General features: G+C 33.2%; 2 protein-coding genes across 17 annotated transcripts; both read left to right on the forward strand.

Moving 5' to 3' along the window:
• The first annotated feature begins 1145 nt into the window (after positions 1-1145).
• Positions 1146-22510, forward strand: LOC104907026 (hypothetical protein). Of its 3 annotated transcripts, none has more exons than XM_048642654.2 (2): positions 1146-1399; positions 21902-22510. In XM_048642654.2, the coding sequence occupies exons 1-2, from the start codon at positions 1336-1338 to the stop codon at positions 22297-22299; spliced, it is 462 nt and encodes a 153-aa protein (XP_048498611.1). In that variant the 5' UTR covers positions 1146-1335; the 3' UTR covers positions 22300-22510. The 3 variants fall into 3 exon arrangements, with proteins under 3 accessions (XP_048498611.1, XP_010694176.2, XP_048498610.1); XM_010695874.4 differs by lacking the exon at positions 21902-22510 and adding an exon at positions 1945-2553 and having other exon boundaries at positions 1150-1399; XM_048642653.2 differs by lacking the exon at positions 1146-1399 and adding an exon at positions 19868-20109.
• On the forward strand, positions 6468-16105 carry LOC104904732 (uncharacterized). 14 transcript variants are annotated; one of them, XM_019251788.3, is made up of 11 exons: positions 6468-6867; positions 7077-7144; positions 7456-7700; positions 8139-8292; positions 8958-9022; positions 11529-11596; positions 12110-12214; positions 12909-13052; positions 13454-13533; positions 14695-14763; positions 15838-16105. In XM_019251788.3, the coding sequence occupies exons 3-11, from the start codon at positions 7565-7567 to the stop codon at positions 15950-15952; spliced, it is 936 nt and encodes a 311-aa protein (XP_019107333.2). In that variant the 5' UTR covers positions 6468-6867; positions 7077-7144; positions 7456-7564; the 3' UTR covers positions 15953-16105. The 14 variants fall into 14 exon arrangements, 11 of the variants coding, with proteins under 11 accessions (XP_019107333.2, XP_019107337.2, XP_019107342.2 ...); XM_019251792.3 differs by having other exon boundaries at positions 12912-13052; XM_019251797.3 differs by lacking the exon at positions 12909-13052.
• Positions 22511-22886: the final 376 nt, after the last annotated feature.

Here is a 22886-nt window from a genome sequence, read left to right on the forward strand (position 1 = left end):
ATATTGTTCTTAGTCGTGTGATGGAGATATTTTTAAAAAAAAAAATTGTGATTGATACTAAGGGTGATAATGAGCCTAACAAGCTCGCGAGCAGCTCGGCTCGGTCAAAGTTCGGCTCGAGACTTAAACGAGCCGAGCCAAGCTAGGCAAAGCTCGGCTCGTAAAGCTCGTGAACAGCTCGATTATTATTTTGTACTAAAAAAATTTATTTAAATTCAAAAATTATTTTATATTAAAAATATTTTATATTAAAAAATTGTTTATATATTATAAATTATTTATATATATTAAAAATTATATTAAGTATTTCTTTTAAGATATTAACTAAGGTATATAATAGAAGAAAGATAAACGAGCTCACGAGCCGAGCTCGAGCCGCAAATTCTAATCACGAGCTCGAACCGCAAATTCTAATCACGAGCTCGAGCCGAACTCGGTTCGCCCAAGCTTGGTGAGCTCACAGCCGAGCCGAGCCCATGAAAAGTTAAACGAGCTCGAGCCGAGCCCCGTGCTATTCGGGCTCGGCTTGCTCAATAAACACCCCTAATTGATACAATAGATTGGTAGAGTAGCTTTGGTTTGTGATTATGAACTATGGGAACAAATAAGCGTCTAGTATGGCGCTAAATCAGTTAGAAGTTTATATTATTTCCTTAGATAAAAATTATCTAGTCTTGAACTAATAGTTGTAGCTTTAAATGAAAGGCCGAGATTAGCCAAACTCTACATGGTGAAGTTCTCTAGTAAGTCTAGAGGATCCGAACGCATTTCCATATATCATAACTCAGTGTAATGATTTATGCTAGAAATTCTGGACAATAATGATGCCACAAGGGTAAATGATTTAGATGAATTTGATCTCGGATCATAAACACCTTATCTTAATGCTTTAACCAAATAAGCTAGTTGACATTCTCACATAATCGATTATTTAAGAATAAGAGTAGTTTGTGGATGGTCCACAGATCTGCGGCTTAGATCTGATCCAGGGCTCATAATAGCAAGTTGGAGTAGAGAGCTGCATAAAAAGGAAGTCTTGAAGCAACAAAAACATCAAGTTAATAAACGTGGGAGCAAGATGAGATGGGACGATAATGGGAGACTTTAACATTAATATGAGGATTTTTCTAACTCATCATATACTAATACTTCTACTATTAATTATACAATTCATTTACAGCTCATAGATATTAATACTGATAACCTAAAGCCGTGACCAATTGGTGAATTGAGCAAATCGATCATCAAAATTAACTGCTATATATACTCATCAATCCTTTTCTTTATTCTCCATCACTTATCGAAAATTTGCTTTATCATCACTAACATACAAAAATGGCGAGAGTTTCCATCATCCTCATCATTACAATTATCTTAGCGGCTTTTCTGAACATATCAGGTAAATGTGCTCTCCTTCCTTAATGTATTGTTCATTTACCAATGAATACATGATGCTCTAAATAAAGATATATATTTTTCTCAAATCAATAAGATAAAATTTTGGACTAAAAGTAAACGCCTTATCTGTGTGTGTTTTATTTTTACAAGGCCTTATCTATGTTAATAGTGAGCATGTTATATATTCATAATACATTATCGATTAGTGTTATATATATTGTTTATAAATGAGTGTATATATTCATAAAACCGATTAGTGATTTAGTGTTATGTACATGATTTATAAATGAGTATAAATTCATTAAGAACACCACGTAAAGAAAGTCAACACAGTTCTTACTCTATGTTCATTATCGAACAAAAGACTTATTAGAGAAATTGATCTACAAGTCTCGTATCAAGTGAATTTACCAAAACGTCCTCCTTGTCATAAGTTTGGTGGAAAATGCATGAATGATTCTAAATGAGAAGTTTGTTTAGAGATTGTTATCTAATTAACTTTATGTTTGACTTGTTGCTTTCTTACACACACAACCATTACTGCAGCTGATAAAATAAGAACATGTAAGAAGGATAATGAGTATTGTGGAGGCATTGCCGGATCTCAATGCTGTGAAGGACTACATTGTGATCATGAAGGCGATTTCCCAGATGCAGGTGGACATTGTAAGCCAACTGCTAGAACTTGTCAAAAGCCCGGCCAATATTGCGGCGGCATCCACGAAATTCAATGTTGCAAAGGATTAGATTGCGTAATTGATGGTAAAAAATTTCCAGATGCTACCGGAGTTTGCAAGAAAAGACAATCATGTCAGAAAGCCGGCCAGTTTTGTGGCGGCTTTACAGCCATAGAACGTCAATGTTGTGAAGGACTTGAGTGTGTAATGGATGATCCTCATATTCCAGATGCAGGTGGAAAATGTAAGCGAAGTCATCATCATTGAGAAAGTAATATTCACCAAATTATGTTTGAGTAACACTAGTTGCCAACCCTGGCCTATTAGACACATTAAAATAAAGTATTGATATGTATGTAATAAATTGAGGGGAGACCTGAGAAGTGATAAAAATAATGTTGCAATGTATTCCTAATCAATAAAAATTTAATAATAAGAGAGTTGGCAACACCTAAAAACCTGTGTTGCTTATGTTTCACTACTTGAATATGACGTTCATAAGTAATTTACTACGTATTGAATAACACTTCGTTTGATTTTAGAGATATTCATTTTACAATTGTTTTCGGGGAAACAATTGCTCTAGACACGTACCAATGATTGAAGGTTTTAAAACTTTCTCTACTTTTTGTCAACTTTTCTTTATTTCTTTTTTGATTTTTTCTTAATTTTTTAAAATTTTCTTAATTAGTAAAATTAAATTGAAAAGAATAAATCCTTAGGGATATTATTAGCGTAGTGTGGTTTGGGAAATTATTCAAACCATATTATTGATATGAGGTTCAACATTTTGGCAAACAAGGAATCAAATAATATAATGATACAAATTATGCCAAATCGCCACCAAAGAAAAACGGTTTGGTCTGTCTCAATTTGCGATTCGATTTTGTTTTTAATTATCTTTTTTAATCAACTATAGTTGTCTTTGTCAAAAATAACCTATAATATTAACGCTTAACTAAAGAACTAAGTAGTAAGTGATAACATAATATCCAAATATACAACATCTATTTCTTAATAATTTAAGTACGCAGTTCAACTTTCATATTTGTCAATATAAAACTTTGATCGTGCCATAAAAAAAATCTTCAATACCTATATGTAAAAAGTTAATAATGTTGAGACAAGTTCAATAAAAATCTATATGACTTTATTTTGCTTATGTATAAATCATACATAAAAGATATGGTCAAATAGGATGTGAATAGTGCTAAAGTACAAAGTGTAGATTTTTTTTTTTTCAAAAATGTAAGAATTATATTTGTGGTTGTGTGCCTAGACGGAGGTGCGGTAAGGCACTCTCTAGTTCCTGTTCTAATGATCTTTTATATTATTCAAAATAATCATTTTAAAACAGCATAAGATTTAATAGTATTATGTTTAATAAATAAAGGATATTTTCTAACAACATGCTTTTCAAGTTGCTGTGAGGGAAAAAAAAAAAAAGAATTGGTAATACATAGTATGGCATGATAACAAGTTTAGAACATTTGTTTACTATACATGTGGTGGTTGATTTTCTTTACTTTGTTGATCTGATGATGCATTCTTCATGTCGTGCTTGTTGGTCTCACTTGTTTGAGATGGTTGAGTTTTAACATTCTTATCATGAAATTTCTCTCTCCAACCTTTTCTCCTTCTTCCTGCCTTTTTTCGATTATTTTTTTCTTAAAGTAGCCTTGCTAAATATAGTCTTTTGCATCACTTGGCTGCACTTTTCCATTCAAATCGGTGACAACGAAAGCAACTTGATTGCTTTGCTTTGCTTTTATGCTTGACAGTTTCTTGTTAACCTCACCAATAATATTATCCAACTCATTATCGACCAATGAGGATACTTCTACAAAGCTATATCCTTGACAAGCGACTTTCAAAATTTTTATACATAAAGCTCTATACCTATGAGTAGCTTCTAGTAGAAGGTCCTCAAGGACAATCCTCTCACATCTATCTTGTACGACTCTATTCCTAGCTTCTCTAGTATAGACGTATAGTGTTTCAAAATTTATTTTTTAGGAATCAATTTAACATTCATGCTTTCTACAACTATATGAAACCATTTTAGTGTCTCTAATCTCTCAATCTTTCTACAGCTACATGAAACCATTTTAATCGAAGCATCACCAGATACTTGGTATTCTGTATCAATAGAGCTATCATTCTCTAGGTTAAATATGACAACTCTATATTCATTGTGAAGTTGACCTTCTACATGATCCTTAACATAAGTTGCAGTATACAATTCATACTAATTAATCTTGAAAGCTTGCAAAAATCTAAGAGTGTATAGTTTACCAACTTTATTAAGTAAATAAATCATCCCTATCTTGATTCTTTATTTGCTTTGGAATAAACTCATTCTTTCTCTTGTTTTCACTAGGGGAAAAAAAGGAAGGGCTGCGCTTTATAGGGCTGCACTTTTTTAAAAAAGCGCAGCCCTACATAACAGAAGGGCTGCGCTTTTGAAGAAAAGCGTAGCCCTTCACTTAGTTGGGATGCGCTTTTAGGAAAAGCGCAGCCCTTCTCACACTCAGAAGGGCTGTGCTTTTCTACAAGCGCAACCCTACTAAGTGAAGGGTTGCGCTTTTCTTCAAAGGCGCAGACCTTCTGTCATGTAGGGCTGCGCTTTTGAAGAAAGGCGCAGCCCTTCTTAAAAAAAATTGAAATAAAAAATTCGCGGGCTTCAAATATTAAGCGGGATTCGTCAAATATATTATCCCTCCTTCTCTCTCCTCTCTCACGTCCCTCCTCCATTTTCCTCCTTCTCTATCCTGTCCCTCCTCCCTTTCCTCCTTCTCTATCATCCTCTCTTCTCTCTCAAAAACTCCCAGAAACGTTGCGACAAAAAGCCTGAAATGATTTGCACTAATCATGCCAATGGAGTCCGATTGCCTATTGTGATACCTTTTCGGAAGCGGAACGGTTCAACGAGTCAAACTCATCGCTAAGCCGTGATGTATAGGCTTTTTAAGCCATCCGAGTTCATTTAAGGCTCCAAATAGGCATTTTAAGTTTTTTCGAATTTTATTATTTCCTTAATTATGTATTAGGGTTTTGTTTTATGTATTTAAACATTATTAGGTTAATGTTTGGAGGTAGTTTTTTATTAATGTTCTTGTATTTCAGATCTATATAATTTCTTAATCTTTGTTTTGATTAATGTTCTTGTATTTTCAGATCTATAATTTCTTCTCTTCTGTATATTAGTTTTTATTCCTTTTCGTTTCGTTCTTTTTATTTGTTTTGGGTTTAGTTGCATTGTAGATCTATAATTTCTTCTCTTTTGTATATTTGGGTTTAGTTGCATTGTAGATCTATAAATTCTTTTCTTCTGTAATTTCTTCTCTTCTGGATTTGGATGGTTTACTTTAAAGTTTAATGCAAATGTTAAAATTCAGAAAATGTGAGATTAATAGTAAAAAAACGTCGAAAAACAAAATTTTGTTTTTATTATTTTTTGGTAGGAAGGGCTGCGCTTTTTAGGTAAAAGCGCAGCCCTTCTAGCTTTGAAGGGCTGCGTTTTTACCTTAAAAGCGCAGCCCTTCTAAGCTTGAACGGCTGCGCTTTTACGTAAAAAGTGTAGCCCTTCCTTGTCCTACATGCCTTTTTCAGCGCAGCCCTTCTTCATTTTTCCACTAGTGTTTAACGCTTTAAATAAAATACTATCTCCAATTGTTTGAAAAATCACATAACATGCATGTTGTATTTTAGATAATATTCTAAATCTGAATTGAAGCTCTTGCTTAATTGAGTGCTCCGAATTTCCAAGGAAAATATGTATCTTATATAATACTCCACCCACTATTTCTTGAAGGCATAAATGAAGACTAACTAAGTAATCTTTCTCACTTTCCCACGCAATGCATTAAAAGTTCCTTCAAACTCTACCTCTCCTTCAATTGCTATACATATATGCTTTGAATTCTGTAAGAATATCAGCTCCATTGCTTAACAAAAGCTTTCTTGCATTTTCCTTGATGTGTCAAGTTCATAGTCCATGCCACACATTCAGCATCACTTCTGCAATAGCATTTCCCATAGCAATGTTTTAATTTGAATTGTAAATAGTCTTTAGATGCTTAGTCAATGGTTGCTAGAAAGGTTTCAAATAAGTTAAAAGATTCATTTGCTTCATCATATAATAGAGCACCTCCGAAAAAATCTGTCTCCTTGAAATGGTTACAATCGACAAAAAAACCAAGCGGTGTATCTTAGACCTTTTAAAAGTTGGAGTTCAAACACTATTCAAATGAATAGTGTTCTGAGTCACAAAATAGTGAAATTCACTATTCCTTTTAGATGGACAATCTCAGCCATTCATCACCACTCAATCTAAACCGCACGATTTGTCTCGGCACCCTTCTTCTTTGGCTAACTTCTTTCTCTACTCACTCACCGTCACTCTCTCTCTCATCTTCTCCATCTTCCATCTTCTAGATGTAGAAAAATTAGGGTTTTGGCTATGGCTATGGCTGTCACAAAAGCTTGCAATTTCTTCACTGTTACGACGACTCGGAGCGATCTTCTCCTCTTCTTCACTTCGTCTCTTCCTCTCTCATCTTCTTCACGATTCTCTCATCAATCTTTCTCCCAATTTTTCACTGCTAATTCTTTCGTTAATGTTATATTGATTTCTTTGATGATTTTTTCGGGCTAATTTATTCTGAAATTGAGTAATTTTATGGTTATTAAGGTTTCGTTTTTGATTTTTTTTGCAGAGAATTGTGTAATTTGGGAGATGAACAAAGATCGACCATTTGATCCTCTCGATTTCTTCATCTGAACTGTTGAGGTAACGATTGAATTTTTTCTGTTTTTTTTTTCTCTTCTCTCATCTTCTTCACGATTCTCTTGATGTGCATCAATTTTTCTCCATATTTTTCACTGCTAATTCTTTCGTTAATGTTATATTGATTTCTTTGATGATTTTTTCGGGTTCATTTATTCTGAAATTGAGTAATTTTATGGTTATTAAGGTTTCGTTTTTGATTTTTTTTGCAGAGAATTGTGTAGTTTGGGAGATGAACAAAGATCGACCATTTGATGATTTCTTCATCTGAACTGTTGAGGTAACGATTGAATTTTTTCTGTTTTTTTTCTCTTCTCTCATCTTCTTCACGATTCTCTTGATGTGCATCAATTTTTCTCCATATTTTTCACTGCTAATTCTTTCGTTAATGTTATATTGATTTCTTTGATGATTTTTTTGATGAATTAAATCTGAAATTGAGTAATTACTTTTAAAAGTACCAAAAAATCATAGCCCTTAATTTCATCTCCCTCTTCTTCAGTCTTCACTGCTCCTCTCTCCTCTCTGTGTGTCTCTCTCACTCTCTCAATTCTTTTCTTCTCTCTCCTAAGCCATACAATTCTCTTTCAGAAAAGAAGGTTTTTAGAGAGAGAAAGAAGGAGAAGGCATTAGAGAGAGAAAATCTACAAATACAAGTATACAACCAGTAGAAAAAAACTAAACAAAAATAGTGTACAAGATGAAGGAGAAGCAGCTTGATGATGGAGGTGATACTAATAAAGGCCGAAACTTTGAATTGGACCCCAATCTTCCTAAATCTTTTTGTCAGAATTGCCGTCATCCTCTTTCCATCGTTGGAGTCGTCGATTCTTTCAGTTAGGGTTTTTCTTTTTTTCGAATTTTGATGTTGTTGTTGTTGTTGTTGTTGTTGTTGTTGTTGTTATGCTATTCTGATTCTTCTTTGTGATCGCTGAATAATTACAAGATTATGATTCTCTTTGATCGAATTTGTACTTTCAATTCTTTTGATTTGATTGATACTGAATTTTCAAAGTGATGAATTCAAATTGTCATTTTTAATTTTGTCGTCAAAATTTGGTTTCTGGTTTAGGAATTGTAATTCTGTAGTTGTTGGGTTTTTTGAGGTCCTCAATTTGAGGGGTTGAAATTGAACAAATTTCTAAGATATGAAAGTATGGAATGGGAGCAATTTCTTTATATTGGGTTTTTAATCTAATCAAATGGAATTTTTTTTTGTCCTGGTTGTACATTTGTGTAATTGTATGTGTATGTGATGTTAAGACAACTTGCAGGGTTACAGGGCTCATCACTCCAAGGAGCAGACAGTGTTGGCTTCCTCACATATGGACCATTTGTTTGTCGTGTTGCCAAAGCAAAAGTCTCAGACACCTGGTGCTTCTCCTCGTCCCCGAGGAGGTGGAGTTCGGCAGGAAACGTCTCCGTCTGGTAAGATGATGGATGAGTCGTTTGTGGTAAACTTTTTAATCAATTTATTTATTTATAGAGTATCATAAACAATAGTGTGGAAATAAGTTTAGCCAACATCTAGAGAATACATGTTGATAAATCTGCCAAAAACAAGCAAGATAAACAGAGAAACGGCAAACTGAAGCACCAACTCTTAGTAAATGCTCGCCATTATTATTTAAACCCATCTACTAATTTATCCCATGTATGTTCTGGTCCCTTGCCAAATATATATTCATGGTATGTGATCAACGACACATGCACTGGAATAGGTGAATTTGTGGCACCCAAATTTGTGGAAACAGGACTCTGCTTTCAGTGAGCAAGCTTCATGTGCTAGAATTAAATTGTTTGAAACATGGTCTTATCATATCTAAACAAACTCCTCCCCTCCTATCTTGCATGTTGTATTAAAATAATAATGCTCACCAAATTTTCCTCATTCAATTGATGTGTGTGGATAGTAAATAAGCAAGATTTTGATTTCTCTTATTTTTTGTGGTTGTTTTTTTGGGTATAATAATCACTTATTCTACATTTTTTGCTTTTTTGATTCTTAGCCTTTTTTGCTATTTCTCCTAATCGTTAGTTCTATTAGATGAAATTTGACAGCGCAAGAAGGTTTAATGCTATCATTCTATCAGTTGGTGTAGGTGGGATTTCATTAACAACAGCAACACTTCATTAACAACAGCAACATTAGAGACAGGTTAGTGTCTAATGCTTGACTTTTTATGGCTAAATGTTGGATTTTGGGATGTTTTGAGTTGTAGGTGTTAAACATTTCTCTCTTTTTTCAGATGGGTTTAGCTAATTTTGATTTATGGTGTTGATTAACTTTTTTAAAAAGTTTTAGATGTTGATATTCGGTAGCTTCTCTCAATCGTTCTTGGCTTGTATATTTTCTGCAATTTCAAAATGTGCCAAAAATTAGTGGGTTTGTCATACTTCTTCTTTATCTCTTTTGTTCTTCAAATTTTTCTCCTGTTTATGCTATTTTCCTAATTTCTCTCTACAAATTCCTTTACTTTCAAAGTCGGAAGATATCTGAACCTCTAATGTCCCAAAATCTGAAGGTGCTATAGTTATTAGATAAAAGGATATTAATAACTAATAACTATAGCAGCATATCTTTTTAATAACTATAGCCAAAATTCCTTTACTTTCAAAGTCGGAAGATATCTGAACCTTGGCAAATCTGAGCCCTCCATCTCTCCTTCCATCTGAATCGCACATTCCTTTCTTTCTCTCCTCTTCTTCACGTTTCTCTTCAGTCTCCGCAGTCCTCAATCCTCTCTCTCTTCATCGCCTCTTTTGTTGTCTCTCTCCTCTTTCTCTGTTTTTTTGCCATTGTTATGGAGTTATGGAGCGCCATTATTAAAGGTGATTCTCGCTATCCTCTTCAATCTAATTAACTTGTAGTATTGTGTTTTGCTTTGAATTTTTTCTTTTGATGCTAATTCGGTTCTTGCTTTTGTCATATTTTCAAACTAGGGTTTTTAATTTTTCGTTCCGTTTTTTGTATTTTTTTTTCTTTTTTTTCTTTTTAAAATCTTCGATCTTTGATCTAATTTGAATTGATGGGATGACCATGGTTTTGATAGATTTTAGTTTTTGATACAGATTTTTGCGATTTCTGGGTTAGGGTTTTCTTCTACGCTTCTTTTGGGCAATTTGTTTGAGAAAAGAAATTAATGATAGAACTCGTGGGGATCCAAATTTGTTCTTATTTATCTTCTTCATGTTTTAGTTTGTTTGAGTTTGTTTTAGTTTGATGTGGGTTTTGCAATTATTTTTTGTTCACTTCTTGATTTGATTTTGGGTTCCTCATATTTATGAATCTTCTTTCAGATCTAATGTTTGTTTTTCTGAGATCGGTTGGAAATTGAGTGGGTTCGTTTTTCTTCTCTTCTTCACGCCTCTCTTCTAATGATGAATAGTTCACTTCTAATTATTTTTTGTTCACTTCTTGATTTGATTTTGTTTTTCTGAGACAGAAGATAGATGTTTAAGGCTGAAGTAGCATTACCAATGCCATGAATATTGACATAAGAACCCTTAGCAGATTCACACTCAAATAACTATTACCACCACATATGAATTCGTACCAAACGGGCTGTTAGGACTTAGGAGTACCCAAATCCACATAGAAAAAAGAAGTCTCAAAAGTTCATGATCCCACTATTAAGTGCTATTCAAAGTAAGTTCATCATATTATTACTCCCTTTACCACCTTTTATATGGTTTAAGAAGATACATTTTAACTAAAGTATATATAATTGTTTTAAGGTTTCAAACCTTGCTATGTATTATTAATTACTAACATCGAATGAGAAGGATACGAGAGAGAGAGATTAATAATGCCCTAAAAGAAGACTAAGACAGATATAGGAAAAGGAGCAAGAGGGGTGAGGGAAAAGGTACAAGAGGTGGATAGAAAAAGTAATTGTATGGATGACTTGTATGTTCCAAGCCACTAATATGCCTCTTGCTTCTGTAGTTCACTCATCTGAGTGTAGTCTATGGATTCTGCATTTCTATCGCTCTTTATTATTCAATTCTTGAAGCTTCGTTCTCTCTCAATTCATTTTTTAATAGTTGGCAGGAAGTGATCACAATAAGAGTGTTGTAGTGGAGAAAGGAGGTAGGGATAAATTGGTCAGGCTCTTTGGCAGATTTGCAAATTGTAACGAATACTCGGAGGTCAATTTTCAAGTGTTATGTTGAATTGTTAAACCGCTCTCTCTCTCTCCTCATATGTTTTCTTGCATTTTCGCCTTTTCCTTTCTTCGAAATTTTTAATCTTATGATGTTGTTTGCTTTTTTTTTTTTGAATTAGGTTTAATTTACTCGAGTTTCTCGAATTTTGCGCTTCTTTTTTTCTCTAAATATTCCAGCGTTAGCTCGAAATTGATGGATTTTAAGGAAGATTGTTCATCTTGATACCAAATAATTTAGCAGCTAAAACTTTTTTTTTCCGTGTCTCGATTTAAGTTTTCATTATTGTGTTTTCTGGGGGAAATCCAGGGAAATGGCATTATAAGGTTATGTTCTAGAGGTGTTCAGTGGCTCTTTTCTCTCTCTATTCAGTTTGCCCAATACCCAACCCCTCCTGCTTAAATCTTTTTAAAGGTGTCTTCATTGCTTCCTTAAGATTGTTTCTATTAACAGGAAAAATTCTCGGCTAACAATTGATTTTAAATGTTATTTACCAGTTTCTTTCAGTGTGCTACACGAGATGCGTCCTCCATTGACATTGCACCAGCACCCTATGTGTGCTGAAGTAAGTTGTTACTTTGTTTTTGAACTTCATTTCTGATCTTATGTCGTGCATGCTACAGCTTAGCATCTTGATTTTATGTATATTCTGGAAACTAACGCTGTTCTTTGGTATTCTATATCCCTTCTACTAAAAGGTGCAGTGATGTATATTAAAATGAACTTGCAATATGGTATTTTTCTGGCTGTCAATACTCATTTTTCTTTCCTATCTGCAATGGTTCAATGTAATTTTTTGTTCCTGTGGTCTATGGATGGTAATATGTACCTATATATTCTCATGCTACTTAATCTAAATCCTTCCATTCCTTTTGCCAGTGCTATCATATAATATCTCTTTTTTTTTCCCCCTAATTTGTGTCATTTTGAACTAATCAAGTATTTTTCTCTTGAAAGAGGTGGTAGTAAAACAGCTTGTTTGACCCAAATTTGGCTATTGTTGTCTTAGCCCTGCTGCACTCCCACATTTAAAAGATCAGAGGAGTTATTGACTTTAGACTCTCATTGTATCGTGCAGATCATTGAGGCATTCCAGAAATGTCATGGAGATCACCCTTTTGTCAAAATTTTCGGCAATTGCACTGAGCTCAAAATTAAACTTGATCGCTGCTTTAGGCAGGAGGTACTTACTCTCCATATTTTATGTATATAAAAGTCTTAAACATCTTTTTCTTTGGGTGGGTGAATTTATTGGATTTTATGGTTTGTAGCTAAATAAGTAGAAGTCTATCTGCTACTTGTAAGCATGCAAGTATTTTCATATGTTTCCTTCTTATTGGACAATGATTTCGTTCTTAATTTTTTTTCATTCTAGATGATATAATGTACTCTGAATATGTAACTTATTAAGACTAATATATACTTCCTCCGTTTTTTTTAGATGTTACACTTTCTATTTTAGGAAATTTTAAATTAGATGTTACACTTTTATTTTGGGTAATAACTTCACTCTATCTCTCTCCTATCACATGTTCACATGGGGCCCTTTTGTTTTCTTTCTCTCTATCTCTCTCTTCTTCAAAAATTACCTAGGAGTCCGTGATTTGAAAAGTGTAACATCTAATAAAAAACGGAGGAAGTATTTGAAATTTGAGAAGCAAGCTTTTTGTTTTCTATCCTATGTTTTGTTCCATAATATAGACCCTTATGATTGTAAAATAGTGCTATGGTGCTTACATTGACAAACCTGATCACTACCATAATCTCTTATACTTGTTATTTCACTTTCAATGCTAGAGCACGTTATAGCCTGTCATTAGGAGGATCCTATCCTAAGTTACTTGTACTTGATGATAAGAATAGTCCATTATCTACAGAAGACTTGCATTTGGAAAATTTCGTCAAGACAAAGAAGCAATGGAGGTTGTGTCTGCCTAAAGCATATCACCCTCTTTTACTTCAGCGACATCGACATAATCTGCGGGAAGCCAAGAAGGATGTCGCTAATTAATGCTATTGATGTATGACTACTCGCACTTGCTTTTTCTATTGTTTTAACTTTCATGACAAAGATATGAATTTTGCTATACCAAGACTTCATTGGTCATCGCCCTTCACCTTTATTGGACTGAAGTCTAACTAGGTTAAAGAACATATACTCCCGCGATTTCAGATTCTTGTCCATATGGTCTTACAAATTCATTGAGTGTAAATAATGAACTGAAATCAACCAATAGTATGGTAGTCTTTTGGGAATGAATATAAGTTAATTAAGTAGCATTTATTAATTATAGAAGACAATATAAAAGGAGAATTACAAACTATAAAAGTGGACTTTATCTTGTGTATGTTGATTTTTCAGTTGGGGCATATTTATTTTGGTTGTTTGGTTCTTAAATCTTAGTGGGTTGCACATGTGCAGAAAATAAATTATAAAAGGGTGACCTTTGGTTTGCTAACCCAGAGTGGGATGTCAATCGGGAGAATTAAGTCAAAAAATAGGTTAGCATTTTGTTTATGTTGGGTTAATACATTTATTTCTTTTCAGAAAAAAAAAAACAGTTATGTTTTGAATTAGACTTTCTTTTATGATATTTCATGTTTTAGGCTCTTGTGATTATGTTATTCTAAGATCCCTAATTTGTGCTTTATTGATTTCTGGTTTCAATTGGATTGATCTGAGTGTTTTTTTTAATTTTTTTTACTTAATATCATCTTTGTACAAGGCCTGATTTGTGTTTTGTATATCACTTCTATTATGTATTTGTGTTTAGTTAGATTCAGAAAATTTTCACCCTTGACTCTTGAGAAACGTTATGAATATTTTCCTCATAAAAGAAATGTGGCTGATAACTTGTGATTCATTCGATTCTAAACCAAGGCTTCTTTCCTCAGTTTTGCACATAAATTTGATAACTTTTACTTATTGACTCACGTCTTTTGTTATTTATGTATGCTTAAATGAGTCTTTCACACCAACTTCCAAAATTGAATCATGGATCTAAATCTATTCGCGCAAGTATGAATTTTTCTATATTGGCACTCTCTGGTGCTCTTGCTAATATACTCTTGAATAGCAGCGACTTGGTAATTGATGCTTCTACTATAGCTTAATAACACTAAGATTACTATTTTACCCTTAGGAAAAGTGATTTGAGGATTTTTCCCTTCACTCTTCACATAACTACTTCCCTGCCCTCCCTTTGCCACGCGTGTCCTCTGGATGCTGCTTTACCTCATGGCTCCTCCATCTTCTTTTCCCCTTTCTTTCCTCCTCTCCTGAAGTGTTCCTTTCTTTTCAAATTCCTAAGGTTATCGATTGAAGCTTGAATTCGTCTAATCGAAAATGGCAACGCAAGCATGAAGTCAAGGGATGGACCTAGCAGTGTTGGACGACATTATCGGACGACTTTTGGAGGTTTAGTTTCTAGGGTTTCCGTCATTGTTATTGATAGATCCGGCGACTATTGCATCGCTTATCGTGAAACTTTGATGCGCCAAACCTTATCTATCTCTTTCTCTTCTCTTTTCCCATCGAGTTTTTCCACCAACCTGATCACAAAGGTAAATTTCTTCGATTTTTCTCGCAATCTTCCGTTTTTAGGTTTTACGATTTTACTAATCTTAGCTGTAATGTCTGTATAAGTCACAAAGTATGTACAGATTCAGGAGATGCAGGAGATTGTCAATTATCATCCACTTCACTAGAGATTCAGGAGATGCTAACAAAATGTTCGTTAATGTCTCACCTTCATTCTTACTTAGTTTATGATGCCATTCCGCTAATGTACAGATGCAAATACCATCTCTCTATAATGTAGAACTTTTTTCGTGCTAGATTTGATCATGTAAACTTCTTACCCAGAATATTGTTGCTTTTATGTATTCCTGAATTATTTGTTTTCTGGTTCGTCAGACTTTTCATTGGTTTGTAAAAAAATACCGAGCATGCATAATAGTGTAAAATTGTTAGAGGAGGAAGTTTTGCTTCAGTTACACATATTTCAGTGCCAGAACACTGTTGAGGGTGCAAGGTGTGTCATGTATGCATCTTAACGGTCTAAACCTTTTGGATAGGCAGAATCAGTCAATTATCAAATGCATGAAATTGGTGGACATTCTTTTGGATAGGCAGAATCAGTCAATTATCATTAAGATTTGTCATCTCAGATTCGGGAGACTATTGATTCTTGTTCGTAACCAAAAACAATAATTGCTGTTTTGAATCAATAATATATACTAGCCATGTTAAGTCTTCCTGGAACCACTATTTTGCATTTGTGAACTCACCCTTTGAGTTGTTAGAAATTGAAATATGTGATGTACTTTGGACACTGGACTTTAATTAGCCTTCAGAATCTTGAAGAGGACAACTTTGGTCAATCACCTTTCGGTATGATATAGAAAAGCATCCTGAACTCTGAAGTACTCTTTTGTCACATCTTTTCTGCTTGATCATAGTTCTTCACACCTCTGGTGCAATGAGGTTTTGCAAATATTTGCCTACTACTTCGGTCCTTAGAGTGAATGAATTAGTATTAGATCTATCCATGCCTATTTATGAAGTGAGAACAACTCTGATCCAGGATTGTTATTGAGGGTGTGTTCCTAAAATTGAATCACTTACCTGTTCTTCATATTAGAAAAATGTATCTTTTAAAAATACATTTACATTATTACTTGTGCTAGATATACTTGTACTTCGTTTGAATCAGTATTGCCTTATCTGTTTTTGCTACTACTGTCTAATTTAGATGAGTTTACGTCTGTTCATTCCACCTACTGATATTTTTGTTGCATTGCCAAATTAAATTGGATTCTTTTGGAGTCTCTGGTTGGTGGTCAAGAAAAGTGCATGCTTTGCCGAGCACCCGGTGACTGTCACTGTGTCAGCACTTACAACTTATACCTCGAGTATTAACAATGAGCCAAGGGTAGTTAAAACATTCAAACATCATGTAAAATGAATCCTTTTATCTTCGTTTCTTTCCTCTACAATATGCATTTACTTTTATTTATATAATAAAGTTGTAGAGACGATGTATTTTTGATGTAAATGAGCGGTTAAACTCAATGATGTAGACATAATTTGATCCTAGGTTTTGAGTACCATCCCCAGATAATTTAATTACCAACTAAGTTCGATAGTATTCACATAAAGAACAATGATGTCAACCAAGGATGTAATGTCATAATCAATTTGGGAATAAGTGACATTTAATTTGGAGAAATTTATTCTTCTCATTTCTATTTTGTATATATATACATAAAGTTGTAGAGAATAATGATCATGACACTAAATCTCTTAACACTCTGGAGAGAGATAAAAGCAAGACTTATTATGTGATTGGTGAAAGGAGAGTAAAATATATCTTATATGCTCATAAAGATTGTTCTTCGGATTTCGTCGGCCAAGGACGATTGTTGTTTAGCAATCATTCAAAAATATTGGCCAAATTTCCTTGTATTATTGTGGGTAAGATTAATTTTTTTTTCCTGCATTTTATTCTATTTACATTTCCAATTTTTTGTAGTTTATATGGAAAAAAAAACAAGTGAAAGATGAAGAAAGGATGAAAGGGGAGGGAGTAAGAAGGCGGACGAGTAGGAGTTGATTTTTAGAAAATTGATAAATCATAAAGATGAGTAAGAGAGAAAGGGAAAGAGAAAAGAATACCTTTTTCTTTTTATCGTAGAATTATTAATATTAACCTAAATCTTAAATTGCTCAAGAGTCGGCATTCAAATTTCCAACTACAAATAGTTGTGGATAAGGAAGATACATATAATTACGAAAAAGGTAGAACTACGTTTCGAAAAAGGCGATAATATCTCGAGCGAGCTTTGGTTTGTATTACTCAAAATTTATGTTTTCGTATTTAACCATTTGGGAGAATGTTTTTTTTTTGTTTGAGTTTGTGGAAAACAATTAAACACTTGCCATTACGATATTTTGGGGTAGCGTGCGCGTAGCGCGCGGTACAACAACTAGTTTTATTTAAATGTGCCAAATGTAGTATCAAAGGCAACTATATATGTCTCCAAATGAAACATAGTCAAAGATAATCTTTGCAACTCCCCAAAATATGTTTGTTATTCTTTCTTAACAATTCAACTGAACTGAATATTGGAAAAACGAATTATCCATTACTTGCAAGTGAAAGTACCTTAAGAAACTTTCAGATTTTCCATAATCATGTCTCATTGGCACTTACTCCTTAGATAATCTTTGTGATATTAACGGGTGTAGCCAAGATTAGATGTTTCACCCACATATGCACCAATAGCTCATGTACTGCTCTAGGGTGAATATCAAAATCATATGTAAGAACAATTTTTAATGGTTTGTACTTCATTATTTATTTTTCTTTGTGATGACAATAAGTGACTAGTTTCTTTTTTAATGGACTACATAATTCTTATCAAATACAAAAGAGCTTGATGATATTTTCCAGTGGCCTTAGCTAAAGAGATACCATGGCATACTTTGCAACCTGTTCTTCTTTGGATTTTAGGATTTTTCTGTCAAGACGACAATAACCCTCTTCTGCACATAAAAATTTTCTATGTCACAAGTTTATCCTTCTTACTCTTGTTTTATGCTTACAAACATTAAAACCTATCATCCCCCATAATTTGACCAAAGAAATCCAAGCATTGTCCACTATATCAAATTTCATGTCAATACGAGGGATCCAACCAATTGTTCGACACATATATATGATCATTTGATTCATTATTTATAGACGAGTTTCCCATTAAAGCTAAAACACATGATTCACAATGGACCATTTCAACTACTAATAACAATAATACTAATAGATACATAATATAAATCATTACTTTAATGAGGTACTATGCAAAGTAAGAGCATCTCCACCTTGTAGCTTGACTTGCCACATCAGCCTTTTAAGCAACATTGCTTGCTAGCTACAATGTATCCCAATAGTAAGCTACATCACTTTTTAGCTTATCATTTTTTTAAAACATAGAAATAAATAGAAGTTTCCACATGGCATATCATAATGGGATGTGTTCCCTCTTATTTTTTTCAAGCTACTCTGCTTGTTTGGGCTACACTTGCTTGCAAGCAGGTTTATTTTTCTTCTCTCCAATGATTAAGCTACAGCTACATATTTAGCAAAAATTGCAAGCATGCCCTTATATCAAACCATTGGAGATGCTCTAAGACACATATCATAGCTATATGATAGTTAACTACTAGTTCTCATCACAATTTTTTATATCTATATCTAATTAATACAACATAATTATCCAAAAATAAAAATCAAGAAAATGAAACTCCAATCACTTATTTAAAACTCTAGAAATTAAGGAAATAATGATTATTATGTACTTGTATCATTGGAAGTTGTGTTTTTGGAATTATTTTCATAAAAAAATGAAAAAGAATGAGAAAATTAAACGGATGGGCATGTGAAAAGAGGAAAAACAGAGTAAAAAATGCTTTTTATTATATCCAACCAATGAGAGTTGAGGAACATTACATAAGAGTGTCAAAAACCTATGTGAAAAGGGATGGAGAGAGAGAGAGAGAGAGAGAGAGAGTAAAAAGTGATGTTGAAAATGGAAACATGAGAAATAGGAATAACATTTTGGGACACCCAAAATGAAATACAGCAATTATAAAATGGGATGGACAGAGTAGTTGTCTATATTATGTTGACAAAAGCATTGAATTACATAAGAACGTAAAATATACATCCGTAACATAATTAGCATTGACGCAACCATGTATTGTAGAAAAATACAAAATAAATACTTCCTCCGTTTCTAAATAGTGCAACATTTGTATAGTGTTTACTATTCACAGTTTAAACTTTAATTAGCTTTGGTGATTTACATTTTAGTAAAAACATAGTCATGTGGGATCATGTTAGATTCGTCTGAATGTGAATTTTTTTAATATCAACTTTCTATAATTTTTACTTATTGATAATTGAAGATATTAATGGTTAAAATAATGCATTGGCAAACGTGAAAACAAGAAGTGTTGCACTTATTTAGAAACGGAGGAAGTATATAATATGAAAAGAAATGGAGTTTCATTCAACTTACATTGTTCCAAAGTATATGGATATAGACCACTCAAATTATATGATCAATCTCCTTCAATATTGTTCTTAGTCGTGTGATGGAGATTTTTTTTAAAAAAAAAAATTGTGATTGATATTTGATACAATAGATTGGTTGAGTAGCTTTGGTTTGTGATTATGAACTATGGCAACAAATAAGCGTCCAGTAGGGTGCTAAATCGGTTAGAAGTTTATATTATTTCCTTAGATAAAAATTATCTAGTTTTGAACTAATAGCTGTAGCTTTAAATGAAAGGTCGAGATCAGCCAAACTCTACATGGTGAAGTTCTCTAGTAAGTCTAGAGGATCCGAACGCATTTCCATATATCATAACTTAATGTAATGATTTATCATTTATGCTAGAAATTCTGGACAATAACGATGCCACAAGGGTAAATGATTTAGATGAATTTGATCTTGGATCATAAACCTCTTATCTTAATGCTTTAACCAAATAAGCTAGTTGACATTCCCACATAATTGATTATTTAAGAATAAGAGTAGTTTGTGGATGGTCCACAGATCTGCGGCTTAGATCTATTCCAGGGCTCATAATACCAAGTCGGAGTAGAGAGCTGCATAAAAAGGAAGTTGTGAAGCGAGAAAAACATAAAGTCAATAACCGTGGGCGCAAGATGAGATGGGACGGTAATGGGAGACTTTAACATTAATATGACTATAAATCGATCATCAAGTTCTAACTCATCATATACTAATACAGTAATTCTACTACTATTAATTATACAATTCATTTACAGCTCATAGATATTAATACCGATAACCTAAAGCCGTGACAAATTGGTGAATTGAACAAATCGATCATCAAAAGTAACTGCTATATATACTCATCAATCCTTTTCTTTATTCTCCATGACTTATCGAAAATTTGCTTTATCATCACTAACATACATACAAAAATGGCGAGAGTTTCCATCATCCTTATCATTACAATTATCTTAGCGGCTTTTCTAACAATATCAGGTAAAAGTGCTCTCCTTCCTTAATGTATTGTTCATTTACCAATAAATACATGATGCTCTAAATAAAGATATATATTTTTCTCAAATCAATAAGATAAAATTTTGGACTAAAAGTAAACGCCTTATCTGTGTGTGTGTTTTTTTTTACAAGGCCTTATGTATGTTAATAGTGAGCATGTTATATATTCATAATACATTATCGATTAATGTTATATACATTATTTATAAATGAGTGTATATATTCATAAAACCGATTAGTGATTTAGTGTTATGTACATGATTTATAAATGAGTATAAATTCATTAAGAACACCACGTAAAGAAAGTCAACACAGTTCTTACTCTATGTTCATTATCGAACAAAAGACTTATTAGAGAAATTAATCTACAAGTCTCGCATCAGGTGAATTTACCAAAACGTCCTCCTTGTCGTAAGTTTGGTGGAGACAGGGCCGGCCCGTAGCATGTGCTACATGGGCGACGGCACAGGGCCCCCATTTCTTTGGGGACCATTTTTGCTTAAAATTTTCCTTCATATTGAATATCTAACAAATACGTTACTATTAATTGAGCATAGATCAGTGGTTGATATTTACATGAGGAAGAGGAATGATTGTGGGTTCGAACCTTCAAGTCATCGTTTTCTCTTCCTTATTGCTTATTTTCCACCATTTCTTCTCGTTACCTTACTGCTTGTTTGTCATTAACTTAGTTTTATGATATTGTTACTTTTATCAACTCATTTCCTTCCCATTTTACAACATAATACATTTTATATAATATTACCCCATAAATTTTACATGTATCTGACCTTTAAGCTATCAACTTTATTTTTTTAAAAAATACCATTATATCATACCTTAGAGTATTAGTAGAGATAAATCAAATAAGACCTCATACAATTGTATTTACAAAATATTATAAACAGTGAGTATATCATAAACGCTCCATATTAAAAAAAAAAATTATTTTGAACGCTCGTGATTAGGGGTGGACACGGTTTGATTTGGTGCGGTTTGAGTGTCAAACCAAACCAAGCCACAAAATACGGTTTGGTAATTTCTTCAAACCAAACCAAACCGTATTAGCATTCAAACCGAACCAAACCAAACCGTAATAATACGGTTTGGTGTGGTTTGGTTTACGGTTTATAACGAGTAAATAATTTTTTTCCACATAATTGTTAAATACTACTTCATTAACTTATGACAAAGTTTAAGGGATTGACCCAAACGAATTACATTATATTACAATAAATATAACAATCAAGTACTAACACATAACAAATATTAAATAAATTGACCCTAAATAATAAATATTAACCCTAAATCTAACCTCTTAATCGTATAAAATTATGTGAATTTGATTTTGTTGTTTTTATTCTTTTTTTTAGATTTTCATATATGTAAAAATAATTTAATTTTATTTAAAAATTATATATAATCAAAATACGGTATACTGGTTTACGGTTTGGTTTGGTTTATAATATTTGAAAAACCAAACCAAACCGCAAACCGTATTAACAAAAAAATCCTAAACCAAACCGTATTTTTATAAACCATAAACCAAACCAAACCGTTAAAATGCGGTTTGGTCCGGTTTGGTTACAGTCCAGACCAAACTCCGTACAGCCCTACTCGTGATAAATTTCGCACAGGGCCCCCAAACTAATTGAGACGGCCCTGGGTGGAGAATGCATGAATGATTCTAAATGACAAGTTTGTTTAGAGATTGTTATCTAATTAACTTTATGTTTGACTTGTTGCTTTCTTACACACACAACCCTTACTGCAGCTGATAAAATAAGAAAATGTAAGAAGGATAACGAGTATTGTGGAGGCATTGCCGGATTTCAATGCTGTGAAGGACTACATTGTAATCATGAAGGCGATATGGCAGATGCAGGTGGACATTGTGAGCCAACTACTAGAACTTGTCAAAAGCCCGGCCAATATTGCGGCGGCATCCACGAAATTCAATGTTGCAAAGGATTAGATTGCGTAATTGATGGTAAAAAATTTCCAGATGCTACCGGAGTTTGCAAGAAAAGACAATCATGTCAGAAAGCCGGCCAGTTTTGCGGCGGCTTTACAGCCATAGAACGTCAATGTTGTGAAGGACTTGAGTGTGTAATGGATGATCCTCATATTCCAGATGCAGCTGGAAAATGTAAGCGAAGTCATCATCATTGAGAAAGTAATATTCACCAAATTATGTTTGAGCAACACTAGTTGCCAACCCTGACCTATTAGACACATTAAAATAAAATATTGATATGTATGTAATAAATTGAGGGGAGACCTGAGAAGTGATAAAAATAATGTTTCAATGTATTCCTAATCAATAAAAATTTAATAATAAGAGAGTTGGCAACATCTAAAAACCTGTGTTGCTTATGTTTCACTACTTGAATATGACGTTCATAAGTAATTTACTACGTATTGAATAACACTTCATTTGATTTTAAGAGATATTCATTTTACAATAGTTTTCGGGGAAACAATTGCTCTAGAAACGTACCAATGATTAAAGGTTTTAAAACTTTCTCTACTTTTTGTCAACTTTTCTTTATTTCTTTTTTGATTTTTTCTTAATTTTTTAAACTTTTCTTAATTAGTAAAATTAAATTGAAAAGAATAAATCCTTAGGGATATTATTAGCGTAGTGTGGTTTGGGAAATTATTCAAACCATATTATTGATATGAGGTTCAACATTTTGGCAAACAAGGAATCAAATAATATAATGATACAAATTATGCCAAATCGCCACCAAAGAGAA

The sequence above is a fragment of the Beta vulgaris genome, chromosome 4 (assembly GCF_026745355.1).
Source record: "Beta vulgaris subsp. vulgaris cultivar EL10 chromosome 4, EL10.2, whole genome shotgun sequence".
NCBI classification, from domain to species: domain Eukaryota; kingdom Viridiplantae; phylum Streptophyta; class Magnoliopsida; order Caryophyllales; family Amaranthaceae; genus Beta; species Beta vulgaris.